Source organism: Carassius auratus, chromosome 27 (genome assembly GCF_003368295.1).
Source record: "Carassius auratus strain Wakin chromosome 27, ASM336829v1, whole genome shotgun sequence".
NCBI classification, from domain to species: domain Eukaryota; kingdom Metazoa; phylum Chordata; class Actinopteri; order Cypriniformes; family Cyprinidae; genus Carassius; species Carassius auratus.
This window is the reverse complement of record NC_039269.1, coordinates 28,873,817-28,890,011: the sequence shown is the minus strand read 5'-3', so window position 1 is coordinate 28,890,011 and position 16,195 is coordinate 28,873,817. Positions and strand designations below refer to the sequence as shown.

The following is a 16,195-nucleotide window of genomic DNA, read 5'->3' as shown; positions in this document are numbered from 1 at the left end:
CAATAGCAAAACAGTCAAACTCTTAGGAAATCATAAAATAGCTAACTTGATGTCATTGCATTTTGTCTCATCACCAATATTAGTTTGATACATAACAGGCCGCAGATTTTGACGAGTCAGCCATACGGCTCGGAAAGGCCTCAGACTTTCTATCACATGATAAAACAGAAATAGAGAAAACTACGGCACAATGGGTTCCTGCTTGTTCTGTAAACATTTGTGAATGTTAGATTAATAGATCATATCTGCATTGTTAGCTCTATTAGCACTGCCTTTTCCTCAGTGGCAGTTTCTCAGCTTGTGCAAGATTTGAAATATGCTCATGGGCTAAATAGTCCACAGGCAAATGTTTAATCACTACAATCTGTGCAAGCTGAGGACACTGGTCTTTTTTCTACAGAAAAGAAATCTGCTTCATAGAAGCTTGTGGAGGAACCTGCTGTGGTTCTCCATGCATATTGTGGACATTGTTAACTTGGTTTTGCTCTACTGATCTGGGATATCTAATGCTTCTGTGCTGGCTGCTCTGGAATTTAGCACCGTCCTTATCACAGCTGTGTACCAGGCACTGAAAGAACTCTGTGTCTATCCAAGCAGACGCCGCACTGAGGCTACACTTAATATTTTCTCAGTTTAGTTGTTGCTGTTTTGAGGAAACAGCATCATTCTCAGAGAAGTCAAATATAATGACTGCAATAAGTGCAAGTTTTCACTGACATTTTCAAAGTCTGTTGTACCCACATTTTACAAACAACAATACCAACAAAAATAACATACTTAAACCTCATGATGCATTCAAAATCATTAATGATGTATTCATTCATTAACGTTCATTTTTTCTGCACTCCGGGTCCGATTGGACCCAGAGAATAATTATTTTATAAAACAGTAACAACTTAATATTTTTTAACTGCTACAGTATTGTATCTGATCAGCAACTTCTCATTTGTGAGTGAATGTGAATTTTTTTTTATATATTGCAAATACACCGACCAACAAATATATAAATAAAAAAATTAGTAGATAGATACTGATGAGAAATTTTTTGTTTATATGTATAAAAATTTTATAAAATTTATAGGAACATATAATGTGAAAATTACCAGTATTAACCTCATTGGAATGAATGGATTTTAATTAAATTATTTTGAATTTATAACTCACGACTGCTCAAAAAACAGTCATATATATGAATCCTATATATTTATTTCTAACAAAAAAAACATCAATATAAACATTTTCCAATTAAATAAAGTGTTGCAATAAACTTCCACTTTCAGATGATTAAAGTTTTAAAGTGTTTAGTTTTTCAAGCTGCAATGGTTTGTCAGTAGACGTACATATTCATGTTCATCAACAAAATTCATAGGCGTGTAAATTCCTGGGGTGTGATTTACTGCCCCCAACAACAATAACTGCAAGCCTTTCAAATGCTAAAGAGTTTAAGACGTGCTTTTGTGGGGCATTATATAATGGTGCAAATACTAGTAATACACAAGTACACAAACGTTAGTTAATTCGCTTTGTGTGATTCATTTGAATTCTCTCCTCCATACATTTAGCATCTGAAAGTGAAACTTCTACAAATGCAGGTCAGGTGCAAAAATAACGTCCACGTCTTTTCAGTAAATCCCACAAACAGTACCAATTTAACACCAAGCGATGGTTTGCGCTGGCACAAGCTTTTAGTAAATCTGGCCCTAAACCTGTTGCATTTTTTACAATTATTAAATCACAGTTAACTGATCTCAGAAACTGTAATCACAATCGTGGTTCAGAGTTTTATTATTTCAGAAGCGAACATGTTACCCAATCAATGCAGTGGGCCTTTCATTTGAGGATTAAAAGAAACACGCCTTTGTTCAAAACATTAAAAAAAAAGTTTAGGAAAGTCTGCTACATTCCTGCACCCCCCCCCCCCATTTCCTGCTTTTCATCTCTTGTTTGCTTTTACAGGAGCTGGACTATGAAGAGCTGAAGGAAATCAAGCTGCAGGTGTCTGTTGCTAACAAGGCACAGTATCACTCTTCAGTAGTCATAACAGAGAGCAAGACGTACACCATCCACGTCAGTGTGGTCAACCAGCCTGAGGGCCCTCGCTTCAAACCCACCGTCAAAGTCATCACCATCTCGGAAGAAAGCACCACCACTATTTTACAAAAAATCATTACCAATTACGCAGCAATAGACAGCGACACGCTCCTAATTGCTACTAACGTGAGGTGAGACTACAGGAATTCTACAAACATGCTCAAGGATGTGGTTTTCTTCAGATGATGAAATAAAACAACTCATTTCTTTCATTTTAGATATGCAAAAGGAAAAGATGTTGACAACTGGCTGATCATAGATGAGAGGACGGCTGATATCAGACTCAATAAAATACCAGATTATGAGTCCAGGTTTCTGATCAATGGCACATATTACGCTGAGATAATCTGCATCACTAATGGTAAGTGAGCCAGTGGTGATATGCAGTGCTGGTAGTAACTGAGTACATACTGTATAATCTGGTTTATGTAATCAGATTCCAAAAATTCCACTAATTAAGTACTTGTGTAATTAGATTATATATTATATACAACAGAAGCTGTCTTAAGTCTCTGGGGTATATCTGTAGCAATAGCCAACAATTGTGACGGCTGGTGAAAGACAGTCCGGAAACAAATGCGAGTTAACAGGATTTAATGGGATGAAGACAAGTAGAACAATGACACACAAAGACGATGGGACGATAACACTCCAGGGAGACGGTGGTTGGTGAGAAATCCAGCCTGAAGTGGAGTGTAGGTGGGAAGTCCGGGTCTTGGTGGCGTGAGGCAGCAGGAGAGAGTGGCACAGGAACTGCGGGGAATAGAGCCGAAGGTAAGTGTCCATGGCTGAGTGATCGTGCGGAGAGTGGATGAGGTTCTAGGGAAAAACACAGACATCCAAACGCAAACTAACACTAAAGCCAGACGGGGGTAACACAACGACATGAAACAACGATCTCACAAACACAAGACGTGAGACAAGCCATTATATAGGAGATGAGTAATGAGTGGCAGCTGTTGCTGATACAATTAACGGAGACACCCACAACTAATCAGTGCAGACGCAGAACACACAGAATTCACCACAAGGTGTAAACAACCCGAGATCACGGTTTACCAACCGTGACAGTACCCCCCCCCCCCCCCCCCCCCCCCTCTAAGAACTCCTCCTGGAGTTCCCAGAAGGGCCTACCTGCTGATTGAATTCATCAATAAGGGAGTGATCCAATATGTCCCTAGCAGGTACCCAACTCCTCTCCTCCGGACCGTAACCTTCCCAGTCCACCAGATACTGGAATCCTCGTCCCCTCCGTCTCGAGTCCAGAATACGATTAACCGAATATGCTGGTTCCCCTTCTACGAGACGCGGCGGCGGGGGAACCTGAGTAGGCGGATTAATACGTGCATAAAACACGGGTTTAATTTTGGACACATGAAAGGCGGGGTGTATCCTCTTGTACGCAAGAGGTAGTTTGAGGCGGACTGTCACCGGACTAATGATCTTGGTGATAGTGAACGGGCCGATAAATTTGGGAGCTAATTTGTTAGAAACGGATCGCAATGGAATGTTACTGGTAGAAAGCCACACTTTTTGACCCACGACGTAGACGGGAGGCTTTGACCGGTGGCGATCGGCCTTGGCCTTAGTGCGCTCCCTCACCCGGAGCAGAGTCTCACGGGCTCTGGTCCAGGTGCGGTGGCACCTCTGGACAAACGCGTGAGCGGAGGGGACCGTGACTTCAGATTCCAGACTGGGAAATGCTGGTGGCTGGTACCCTACACTACACTGGAATGGAGAGAGGCCCGTAGCTGACACTGGCAACGAATTGTGGGCGTACTCCACCATAGAGAGTTGTTGACTCCAGGAAGAAGGATTCTTGGAGACCAAACATCTCAACGTCCTCTCTAAATCTTGGTTGGCTCGCTCAGACTGTCCGTTGCTTTGGGGATGATAACCCGACGACAAGCTAACTGACGCTCCTAATAACTTGCAAAATTCTCTCCAAAATTTGGATATAAACTGGGATCCCCTGTCTGAGACCACGTCTACCGGGAGGCCATGAAGCCGAAAGACGTGATCTAACACAGTAACCGCTGTCTCCTTGGCTGTCGGTAATTTGGGCAAGGGAATGAAATGTGCCGCCTTCGAGAACCGGTCCACTACAGTCAAAACGACTGTCATGCCATTAGAGGGCGGGAGGGCGGTAACAAAATCTAGAGCGATATGTGACCAGGGTCTCGAAGGGACAGACAGCGGTTGAAGGAGCCCATCAGGAGGTCGGTTAGATGACTTACCACTGGCACACACTGAGCAAGCCAAAACAAAATCGCGGACGTCGCGAGCCATACGTGGCCACCAGAATCGTTGTCTAACCAACCCATTAGTTCTACTTATCCCTGGATGACAAGCCATGTTGGAACAATGACCCCACCGGACAACTTCGGACCTTAACTCCTCCGGCACAAATAAGCGGTTCGGTGGGCAACCGGACGGAGGCGTTACCCCTTCTAAGGCCGTCTTGACCTTCGACTCGACCTCCCATACGAGTGCTGAGACAACTAATCTCTCAGGCAAAATACACTCAGGAGTAACGGGACGGGCGGAGGGATCAAAAAGACGTGACAAAGAATCGGGTTTAACATTCTTGGAACCAGGGCGGTACGATAGGGTAAAATCAAAACGACCGAAAAAAAGTGCCCACCGAGCCTGCCTGGAATTGAGTCTTTTAGCAGTTCTAATGTATTCTAAATTCTTATGATCGGTCCAAACAATAAAGGGAACCCCTGAACCCTCTAACCAGTGGTGCCACTCCTCCAACGCTAATTTGACCGCCAACAACTCTCTATTGCCAATGTCATAATTACGTTCGGCAGGAGATAATCGATGAGAGAAAAACGCGCAAGGGTGGACCTTATCGTCTGAAGCAGCACGTTGGGACAACACTGCTCCTACCCCCACCTCTGATGCGTCGACCTCCACCACGAACTGCCGTGTGGGATCAGGGGCGACAAGGATGGGAGCCGAAACAAAGCGGCTCTTTAGGTTGGAAAACGCAGTTTCAGCTGCGTCAGACCACCTGAACGGAGTACTGGGGGCGGTCGAGGCTGTCAGAGGTGAGGCTAGTTGGCTGTAATTACGAATAAAATGCCGATAGAAATTGGCGAACCCCAGAAACCGCTGTAGGGCTTTACGGGAATCTGGAGATGGCCAATCTATCACAGCCTTTACCTTGTCAGGGTCCATTCGTATTCCCTCAGACGACACGATAAACCCTAGGAAGGGGACCGACTGTGCATGGAATACGCACTTCTCCGCCTTGACAAAAAACCCATTCTCTAGTAACCTCTGGAGCACTCGTCTGACATGTTGGACATGTTCCTGGAGAGATGAAGAAAAAATCAGTATGTCATCCAGGTAAACATATATAAACTGATCTACCATATCTCTCAACACGTAATTCACGAGTGCTTGGAAAACCCCGGGCGAGTTGGAAAGCCCGAACGGCATAACCAAATATTCAAAATGCCCTCTAGGGGTATTAAAGGCAGTTTTCCATTCATTACCCTTCCTGATGCGGACCAAATGATAAGCGTTACGTAAATCCAATTTTGTGAATACCGATGCTCCCTGCAACCTCTCGAAAGCTGAAGACATGAGTGGTAATGGATAAGTATTCTTAATAGTAATGTTGTTCAGCTCCCGGTAATCGATACAAGGTCGCAGAGAACCATCCTTCTTACCCACAAAAAAGAACCCCGCCCCCGCTGGAGATGAGGAAGGACGGATGAATCCAGAGTCTAGGGAATCAGAAATGTATTTCTCCATGGCCTCCCTCTCAGGAATAGAAAGAGAGTATAACTTGCCTTTAGGCGGAGATTTACCTGACACTAAGTCTATGGCACAGTCATAGGGACGATGCGGAGGAAGAGAAGCAGCCCGGGACTTACTGAACACTTCTTTCAGGTCCAGATACTCTACGGGCACGTTTGGCAACGCCATGGTCTCCTTCTGAAAGACAGACACAGGAACAACAGGACAGGCAGAAACCAAACAAGACTCATGACAACTTTCACTCCACAATGTGATAGTGTTCGAACCCCATTCCACTCGTGGATTATGTTTGGACAACCAGGGGTGACCTAAAACAATGGGAGCAACAGGGGAGTCCATGAGAAAAAAGGATATGGTTTCTTGATGATTGCCGGATGTGATGAGTGTGATGGGTTCAGTATGATGGGTGACAGGAGGCAGTTCCTGGCCGTTGAGTGCGGTGACATGGATGGGGAGAGACACAGGAAGGACAGGAATGTTCAGGTGATGTGCAAGTGAAGAATCAATGAAATTACCTTCGGTTCCGGAGTCCAGGAGAGCTTGGCATTCATGATGTTGATTCCTCCACCGCAGTTTCACCGGAAGGAGGGTCGATGATGTGGGTGAGGACTTCTCGGCGGAGATCCCACCCGATAGTAGCCTCAGGTTTACTATCGGGCTGACTCTTTTACCGGGCAAGAGTAGTTGTTATGATTAGCGCCTCCACAGTACAAACATAGTCCTTGGGACCTCCGCCGTTCCCTCTCCCTCCGGGATAGCCGAGCTCGACCCACCTGCATGGGCTCGTGATCGTCGACAGAACCGACCGTGTTCTCTCGACTCAAGCGCCCCCTACCGGAAGAGAAGGGTTGTTTGGAGGGACTGTGTTGACGGCCCAGGCGATTAAACCTGCACTTGTTAAGAAATGTTCTGCAATAAGTTGGCTCACCAGCGTAATTCTCCGGTGCCGGAAGTCGCGGCTCAGGCCGGAAGTGGTCCTGGGGAATCCCCAGGGGAACGGTCGGCGCAGGCGGGGCGATGGGCGCAGTGGGAGACGTGAGCTGATGGATCTGCTGGGTGAGCTCGGACACCTGTGCCACCAGCGCTTGGACAGCGCGTCCGGTGTTCGAGATGCTCTCCTGCTGCTGATCCATTCTCTTGACGCTATGGTGCATGAAATCGGTGAGGGTGTTGGTGCTCGCTGCTTCCATGTGGGTGAGATCGTTCTGTGATGGCTGGTGAAAGACAGTCCGGAAACAAATGCGAGTTAACAGGATTTAATGGGATGAAGACAAGTAGAACAATGACACACAAAGACGATGGGACGATAACACTCCAGGGAGACGGTGGAAGGTGAGAAATCCAGCCGGAAGTGGAGTGTAGGTGAGGAGTCCGGGTCTTGACGGCGTGAGGCAGTAGGAGAGAGTGGCACAGGAACTGCGGGGAATAGAGCCGAAGGTAAGTGTCCGTGGCTGAGTGATCGTGCGGAGAATGGATGAGGTTCTAGGGAAAAACACAGACATCCAAACGCAAACTAACACTAAAGCCAGACGGGGGTAACACAACGACATGAAACAACGATCTCACAAACACAAGACGTGAGACAAGCCATTATATAGGAGATGAGTAATGAGTGGCAGCTGTTGCTGATACAATTAACGGAGACACCCACAACTAATCAGTGCAGACGCAGAACACACAGAATTCACCACAAAGTGTAAACAACCCGAGATCACGGTTTACCAACCGTGACAACAATACAGTGTATGGGTGAAAATTACACATTTTTCTTTCATGCCAAAAGTCATAAGGATATTAAGTAAAGATCATGTTCCATGAAGATATTTAGTAAATTTCTTACCATAAATATATCAAAACGAAATGTTTGATTAATAATATGCATTACTAAGAATTTCATTTGAACAATTTTAAAGATGATTTTTTTCAATATTTAGATATTTCTGCTCCCTCAGATTCCAGATTTTCAAATAGTTGTATCTGAGACAAATATTGTCCAATCATAACAAATGATGCATCAATGGAAAGCGGGTTTATTCAGATTTTAGATGACATATAAATCTAATTTTCCAAAAAATAAAATTGCCCTTATGACTGTTTTTCTGGTCATGGGTCACATATTTTATTTATATATATTTATATCAGTTTTGTTGTTATTTTTTTATAAATATGGTACACAATAAGCACATTCAAGTCTCTGTGATAAATGAGTTAGGCCAAAAGTAATATAAAATATTATTAAAAGCACTTATTAAAAAAAAAGCAAAAGAGTTTTAAAAATGTATGGTTTCATGTGCTGCAATTTCTGTTACAGATGTCCCAGCAAAAACTGCAACAGGAACCATTGCCATTCAAGTAAAAGACTTTAATGACCACTGTCCCGTGCTGATCCGTCAGTCTCAAACGCTGTGCTTTGAGGACCACGTGATTTATGTCACAGCTGTGGACAGAGATCAGTTCCCCAATGGAGCACCCTTTGGTTTCAAAGTGGACACCACAAGCACAAAGGAGTCCTGGAGCATCGAGCCTCTCAATGGTAATTAATGGTGGCCACATCGTATTCACTTGTGGAACGTCATAGACTGTTAAAGCCGAGATATATGAACTCATGGGGATGTTATTATATGTCATGTCCATGGGATATTAGAGAATAACTGAGAAATGCAGACTTGAAATAAACATAACTGGAATTCATCCTTGGCTCATGTATGGGAAATGTTTTGTCCCGTATTTGAAGCTCAAGGATCCATAAAAATATGCTAGAGATTTGAGCTTGTAAACCGAGATGCAGCACGTCATAATCCCTTCATGAGAATGATCCTGTAGATACCGATGCATGAAGGAAGGGTCACGTAAGAGTTGCATTTAGATGCAATAAAAAAGCATCAGTAAGTAACTACTGTAAAGCCAGTCGAACTCAGACATAAGAGGAAAAGGGATTCAAATGCAGATTAAACACTTATTTAACAATAATAATAATAATAACCGCGATTTTTGGAGATATCGACCTCAAAGGTTTATTTTTTTACTTGTTTGGGAAAATATATGTTTTCATATAAAGGTTAAAAATAGTATTTTCATGCATTTTTTATAGCATGTTAACTTCAGAAGCATGTTAAAGACTAGTGAATAAGTAACTGGATTCAGCATCCAGTCCCATCGATGGAGGCATCCAGGGTGCATAAGAATACCATTCTAATGCATTTTGCTATAACATACTCATATATTAATGCTTTACTATATATTTATACCTCTCATTTCATTTTCTTTTACCAACCTCTGGTCTAATCAATTGGAGCAGTTGAGACACAGATATTGGAAGGTCTGACAGGTTGAGCATTAACTGTTTAGATTACTTACCAGCCTGAGTTTACTTTTTTATGATGTTTTATTGAAAGTGAAATACAGTAATCTTTGAGCACAAGAATGCACAGTTTTAGACAGTATTACAGGCTCTGGTAATTATCACATTAGCCCATCTCACAAATAGGGCCTAAGAAGGTAACATTAATATAAGTTACTACAGCAGGTTGATTCACCTTGACATTTTTTACAATTTAGAAAAAAATGTTAGATTTGATTTTAATATTGGATTTATGTAATGTCATTCATCATGTGCCAATCTTCTTTAAAATCATATTTTCAGACACTACAGCGATATTCAGGTCTCAGAAGACACTGTGGCCTGGCATGTACCATGTGTTTGTGGACGTGTGGGACCAGCAGGGGAACATCTGTGCTGGTCAGGAGCTTCAGATCGACGTCTGCAAGTGTAACGCAGCTAAAGTTTGCCTGCCCAAAAAGATCGTCTCCACGTTTACAGCGTCTGGTGTTCTTCTGATGCTGCTGGGACTGCTGCTGCTCCTGTGTGAGTGCAAACACCCAAGCTCTCTTTCTTTCTACATATTACAAGTAACACATGTTAGTGTATTAGATTTTTTTGTGAGCTGCTGTTGCATGTCTCTATATGAATGTGTTGTGTGCGGTTGTGGAAGAATGAAGACTGATGACTGATGTTGACTGTGTTTGCAGTGGTGCCACTTCTGCTGCTCTTCTGTCTTTGTGGAGGCGCAGGAGCTGCTGGAGATTTCAAGACCATGCCGTTTGATACTAGAGAGCATCTTATCACATATAACACTGAAGGACAGGGGGATGACCAGGTATGTGACTAGGGATGCACCAATACCACTTTTCCCAGTACTCGCCCGATACCGATTACCGATATTTTTGGTACTTGTCGATACAGAGTACCGATACCAATATTTTCATTGCATTTGTAAATTTTTCAAATATTGGATACAGAAACCAAAAGAGTATGTATAATCTTAGCTGGTTAACTTAATTTATTATATAGACAGTCAAACCAAAATTTATTCAGACACCTTCAACATTTTACATTATCACAGTTTCTCTATAGTTTAGAAGATGGTAATAAAATGACAAGAACTTGTAGTTAAACTGTGTCAGAACAAATTAATCTTGATAATGTTAGATAACTTTGATAGAATGGTATGTAATGGATTACTATTATCCAAAAAATATTCATACAGCACACTACACAACTATCAATACTTAGTCGGAAAACTCTTAGCCTTAATGACTGTCTGTAGTCTCCTGAGCATCCTTCATACATACTTGAACTTTTTCTGAACTTTTTTCCCCAGACTTGATCTGAAAAACTTTTGGTCCTAAATTTGTATCATTTTTACTGGTAGACCACTGCCTCTCTCTCCCTCCATACAAGGCAGAATTTGAACAGAGACGGATTTGGGAAGTTCAGAATCAGATATTGTATGACATGTCACATCTTCCAGAGGCCTTTTCTTTCTTCTTTCAGCATTGCCTGTTGTGTGCTTTTAGTGTTTTTGTAGAGCAACAGTCTAAAAGTTAATGTTTAGAGACTAAAGTGTCTCAACTTTTGAATTTATAATAGCTGGTCAATATGAAGTGTGGTGGATAACTAGAACGTGTACATTACGCTGTGTACCAAATTTTGTGATAATCGGACACGTTAGCACTAATTTAAAGTTTGAAAGTTCTTTTGAACTGTACAGGGAAGAATATAAATTAATTTTTCCTCTGAATATTTCAGTTCCCCCAAATCAAATTTTTGGTATTTTGGTGTGTGTCATCTAGGAATGCCTACAACAATACATTTCTATGAGATTTGGATGAATTTAACACTTTATAAGAAGATTTTTTGTTTGTTTGTCTTCGGATGTGGCCCATAATGACTAATTCACCTGTATCTTGTCACTACAACATCAAAACAACACAAGCAACATATCAAATATCTCCAATGTTACTGAACATTTCTAAACTTTTTACCTGATGTTTTATATTGAACAGAATCAACAGCATTTGTGTTCTAAACTCTAAACTTGGACTCTGTTAATTGCGGTTGTTTATTATTTATTCTAGTCATTTATTATTTATCATATTTTGTTTACACTTCTTGTGCATGTTTGTGTTAGACGAATAGAGAGTGAAGGAGAAATCTCTATTGTCAAGATCAAAAACTGCTACATCTGTTATTACACACGTGCCTATAGGCTATTTATTTATTTATGGGACAAAGACGAAAATGGGTTTTCAAGTATCAAAACAATTAAAGTTTAATGCTGCTTTATTATTATTATTATTTTTCTTTTCCAAATCAGTCTTTTTTTTCCATTACCAATCTTTTCACTGTCCTTCAAACCACATTTACCCATACCGACAGTACCAGCGAGTCTCAGATACTAAATAAGGTTTGGGCAAACCCTAAAGATTTGACACTAGGCATTTAATAAATTAAAAAAAACGGTTGTGAAAAGTCGCTTAATCTAGCTACAAAGTTGATACGTTGGCAACACTCTTTAAAATTATACAAATAGTCTTTATTTAAAAATTTAAAGCAAATTTCTGTAAGTATTTTTCTGCTGAAATCTGTTGAGGTTCAAGGGAAATTAACCAAATGTCTATGTTCAGAGACTTCAATCAAAACAAAAATTTCTTTGGGTGATCTAAATCTATTGAGGGATAAAAAATGTGCTCAAGAAACAAGAGTTTGCTTTGGTTACCTCCATAGATGATCTTTTGATGTGCAGATTTTCTTCCATTTTGGTGGCTTTAAGTAAGGATTATTGCACTTGTTACCAGATGCTGTTCTGGAAGGAATAAACAAAAATATCATTAATGCGGTTTTTGGTTGTGATGGTCTAGTCTTGATTTCTTTTCTTTTTTTTTTTTGTAGACAGTAGTAGGTTTATTGTCTTTCATTTCTATTATACATATTGCTCATATCCATATCCATAATTCTTATGCTGAACAATAATAGTATTGTGTTGCAGTTGCTTATAAAGTTGAAGTAATTTGCTAAAATTATTTTCTTGCTAAAGATGATTACTCATATTTGGCATGTAACTAGGAAATTAGTCTACGATCCTGCAGATATAAAAGCATGCTGTATTCTGTCCCCCAGGAAATGGCTCTCTTAAAGATTTCAAAGGAGGTGGAGGAACACAATCGCGGTAATGTGGGTGCAGTAGGAGGAGCTCAGACATGGGGTGGAGTAAAGGATGGTGGATGTGGAGCAGAAGGCTCACACTGGACCTCGTTCTATGACCAGCGTGACAGTGCATACCATCACCAGACGGATGGGCGGTACGTGTGTGGAATAAGAAAAGAAGAACACAGCAGATTTGAAGACTACATGTTTGACGGGCTTGCACTGTCTGATGGTTTCTTAGGCAACTACTACTCTCAAGTAAGTATCAGTTTTACACCACATAAGTATTCATAACTAAATGTAAACTAACAATTAATCATATAATCAAAATAAACTAATCGACTATGTTTCAACATTAGTATTGCAAAATGCATATGGAAGACTCCAAATACTAAATGCATATTTTGCATAGCATGCCATGAAAGAGCACCAGAACAGAAAGCTTTAACCCTCATAATGCATTTGAGTTCATTTTGACCTGGAAGATATACACAATAAATTCTAAGTCATACATCAAAAATTAATTTTAAAAGATACAACCATTCACAAAAAAATAAATACAAAAGTTTCACCAGAAGTTCCATATTCCAGTCATTTTGGACCCAGGTATGTATGGAGCACCATTGGTGTCAAAAATACTTTTTGTAAAATTATGTATGAAGGTATGTTAGTGTAAAACATATTTTACCCCATATCTCACACACTTTTGGAACTGAATTTTTGAATATGCATGCATGCATATGTAAATGAGTATTTATGCGCATTGATGAAGCATTGCGGAATGAACAATGTATGATTGTTTTTATCTGAATGTAAAAGTTTATGCAAGTAAAATTTATGGTCACACTTTATTTTAGGGTCCAATTCTCACTATTAACTAACCATTAACTATGACTTTTGCCTCAATTAATGCCTTATTTGCTGCTTATTAATAGTTTATAAGGTATTGTTAAGTTTAGGGTATTGGGTAGGATTATGGATGTTATGCATTATATGTACTTTATAAGCACTAATAAACAGCCAATATGTTAATAATAGACATGCTAATAAGCAACTAGTTATTAGTGTGAATTGGACCCTCTACTAAAGTTTTACCAAATTAATTTATTTTGTTATAAAAATGTACAATTTATTTGTTTTAGACTGTTTTTGAGTAATGCTAATTATAAATTCAGAAAATTTAACAAAATGTAATTCATTCCAATCCACGATAAGACTGTATAACATATATAACATACATAATGATGTTTAGATTAGTTTGTATAAATTTCATACAATTATATATAGGTATATGCAGTAATAACATGGCAATATTCAAAACTGATTTTTTTTTTCACATTCACTTATCAATTGGAAGTTGCTAATCAGATACAATATGGTTTTAGTTGGAAAATACTATGACTGTTTTATAAATTATTTTTAGCGATTCTTCAGGTCCAAGCAGAAACTTAATATGAAAATAGCATACAGATTTTAAATACATTATGAGGATTAAAGACCAGACAGAAAAAAAAAAAAAAAAAACCTGGTCAAATAAATCGAAAATTCCATAATGCAGTATGTACGGTTAGAAATATTTTCTAAAAAATGTAGAAATGTATTTTTGGGTCACTGGTGTATATGAATGGGTGAAGGGTTTCTGTATCAATAAATGGAACATTCTTTCCTGTGATACTACAGAAAGTAAGTAATTTGACTAAGAAGCAAGACACGGGAGACAGTCTAAAGATCTACAACTACGAGGGTCAGGAATCATACAAGGGCTCATTTGAGGACATCTGCGATCTCTTACACGAAGACAACGACTTAGCTTTTCTTGATGACCTTGATCTAAATTTCAGAACCCTGGCTGAAATCTGTAGAGGTTCTAAAATAGAGACTAAAATCAGCACGAACGTCCCTGTGACCTCAAAACCAGTCTTCCCAACCACACACAAAGATGTTAACATACAAGAGTCAGTTAGTAATTTACAGTCTCAGGAGAAAGCGACCTCATCCGCCATCATTCACACCTCAGGAGCGCAGCAGACCAGCAGTATGTCTTCAACAGGAGTCTATGTCCAAGATAAAGTTGTGGTGCCTAACCAAACCCTGTTAGTCCAGCAGCCTGCATTTTACTATGCGCCTGCCTCCCCCATTTATGTGATGGAAGCCCAGCCTACTCTGCTGGTGACGTCCGGCCCAGTCCTAGGCCTTCAGGAGAACCTGCTGATGGAGGAGAAGAAAGGCTCTGGTGCTTCTGCCAAACGTGAAACACAGCACTACCAGAGTGTAGTTCTTGTTGAAAAGCAGCCACCAAAAGTGGCTTTGCAAACTCAAGGAGCGATGCATATGGTTAACACTGAAATAATGCAGTCCATGGAGGCTCAAGGGATTAAACGTGCACTGCATCCATCCACCCAGATGGTTAACACTGAAATAATGCAGTCTATGGAGGCTCAAGGGGTTAAACGGGCATTGCATCCATCCACCCATATGGTTAACACTGAAATAATGCAGTCTATGGAGGCTCAAGGGGTTAAACGGGCAATGCATCCATCCACCCAGATGGTTAACACTGAAATAATGCAGTCTATGGAGGCTCAAGGGGTTAAACGGGCAATGCATCCATCCACCCAGATGGTTAACACTGAAATAATGCAGTCTATGGAGGCTCAAGGAGTTAAACGGGCAATGCATCCATCCACCCAGATGGTTAACACTGAAATAATGCAGTCCACTGAGGTTCACGAGGTTAGACGGGCGGTTCATCCAGGTAGAAGGGTGATGGCTGGAGCGGGCAGAGAGACCGATGTTTATGCTTCGTTGGAAATGAGGGTTCCTCAAAGCCTGTAAGCACTTGGGATGCACCGATACAACATTTCTCAACCGATAACCGATTATTCAGAATAACATCTGCCAGTACCCATACCATGGTTTTATTAAAGTCCAGGTCAACTGGAAGTTGCTGCTGACTTTCCTTAGTATTGCGACATAATATTTACAACTGAATATTTAATGGAGGGGGAGTTTTTTAATGCTCCTCCTCTCAGTTTTTTGCTTACAGCAAATTAAAGGGGTGGTTCAGAATATTCTTTGCCAAATTGCTCACCTCAAGACCTTAAGCAATGTATTATAACAAATGAAAAAATGTCTAGCCGCCTCTCATTTGGCACATTGCTATAATATAAAACGTTAAAATTTACAAAAAAACCTGAAATGTTTTATTCAACTGCTGTTTATTTTCAGATACAATCAAATTAATATTTAAATGTTTCTATACAACTCAATTGCACATTAGTTCGTTTTTGTAAAAAAAAAAAAAAAAAACTTATCATGACAGATTTATTCAGACATACATACATAATTAACAATAGAAATGCTATGTTTAGCATCCGCGGTATGAAAATGATCGCTGCAAGATGCTGCTCGAGTGAAGGAGTATTCAGAGAAAATTATTTTCCACTCAATTTGACTTTTAGAAAGTTAGTAAAGTGTGAAGTTTCAGTTTAGGGTCAGCGATATCTTTATCTTATTTTATTTGCAAAGGATTTGAAATAATTTAGGTTTATTATTATAATTTTTTTTATTTGTTTTTATAGCAATATCTGGAAACACTGGATCAGCGGCACTTAATCTGACAGCAATAATAAAAATAAAAAAACACGGACAGGTTATTGCTGACAGGATTGCACATTCGGTTAGGCAAACACACAAAACATGAAATTATCTGTCAGAAACGTTATCAACTTTGTCAAAAACAGTAGCTTTAACATTAGTACACAGATCTGTAGAACAAGTAAGTTAAACAATGAAATTAAATATATGCAAACACTAGCCATGAAGAAGTCTATTTCATTCATT

At 40.2% G+C, this 16,195-nt stretch overlaps 1 protein-coding gene across 3 annotated transcripts in view; it reads left to right on the top strand.

Annotated features, from left to right (window-relative positions):
• dsg2l (desmoglein 2 like) overlaps positions 1 to 15,911 on the top strand; it is a 40,179-nt gene extending 24,268 nt beyond the window's left edge. Inside the window, exons 8-15 of one of the 3 annotated variants that reach the window (XM_026207046.1) lie at positions 1,957 to 2,222; positions 2,310 to 2,452; positions 8,177 to 8,398; positions 9,509 to 9,730; positions 9,895 to 10,022; positions 12,326 to 12,610; positions 14,033 to 14,686; positions 14,759 to 15,911. In XM_026207046.1, coding sequence (XP_026062831.1) covers positions 1,957 to 2,222; positions 2,310 to 2,452; positions 8,177 to 8,398; positions 9,509 to 9,730; positions 9,895 to 10,022; positions 12,326 to 12,610; positions 14,033 to 14,686; positions 14,759 to 15,187 — 2,349 coding nt within the window. In that variant the 3' untranslated portion in view covers positions 15,188 to 15,911. Of the gene's footprint in view, positions 1 to 1,956; positions 2,223 to 2,309; positions 2,453 to 8,176; positions 8,399 to 9,508; positions 9,731 to 9,894; positions 10,023 to 12,325; positions 12,611 to 14,032 lie in introns of all 3 variants that reach the window. The other 2 variants (XM_026207047.1, XM_026207045.1) reach the window with 2 other exon arrangements.
• The last annotated feature ends 284 nt before the right edge of the window (positions 15,912 to 16,195 follow it).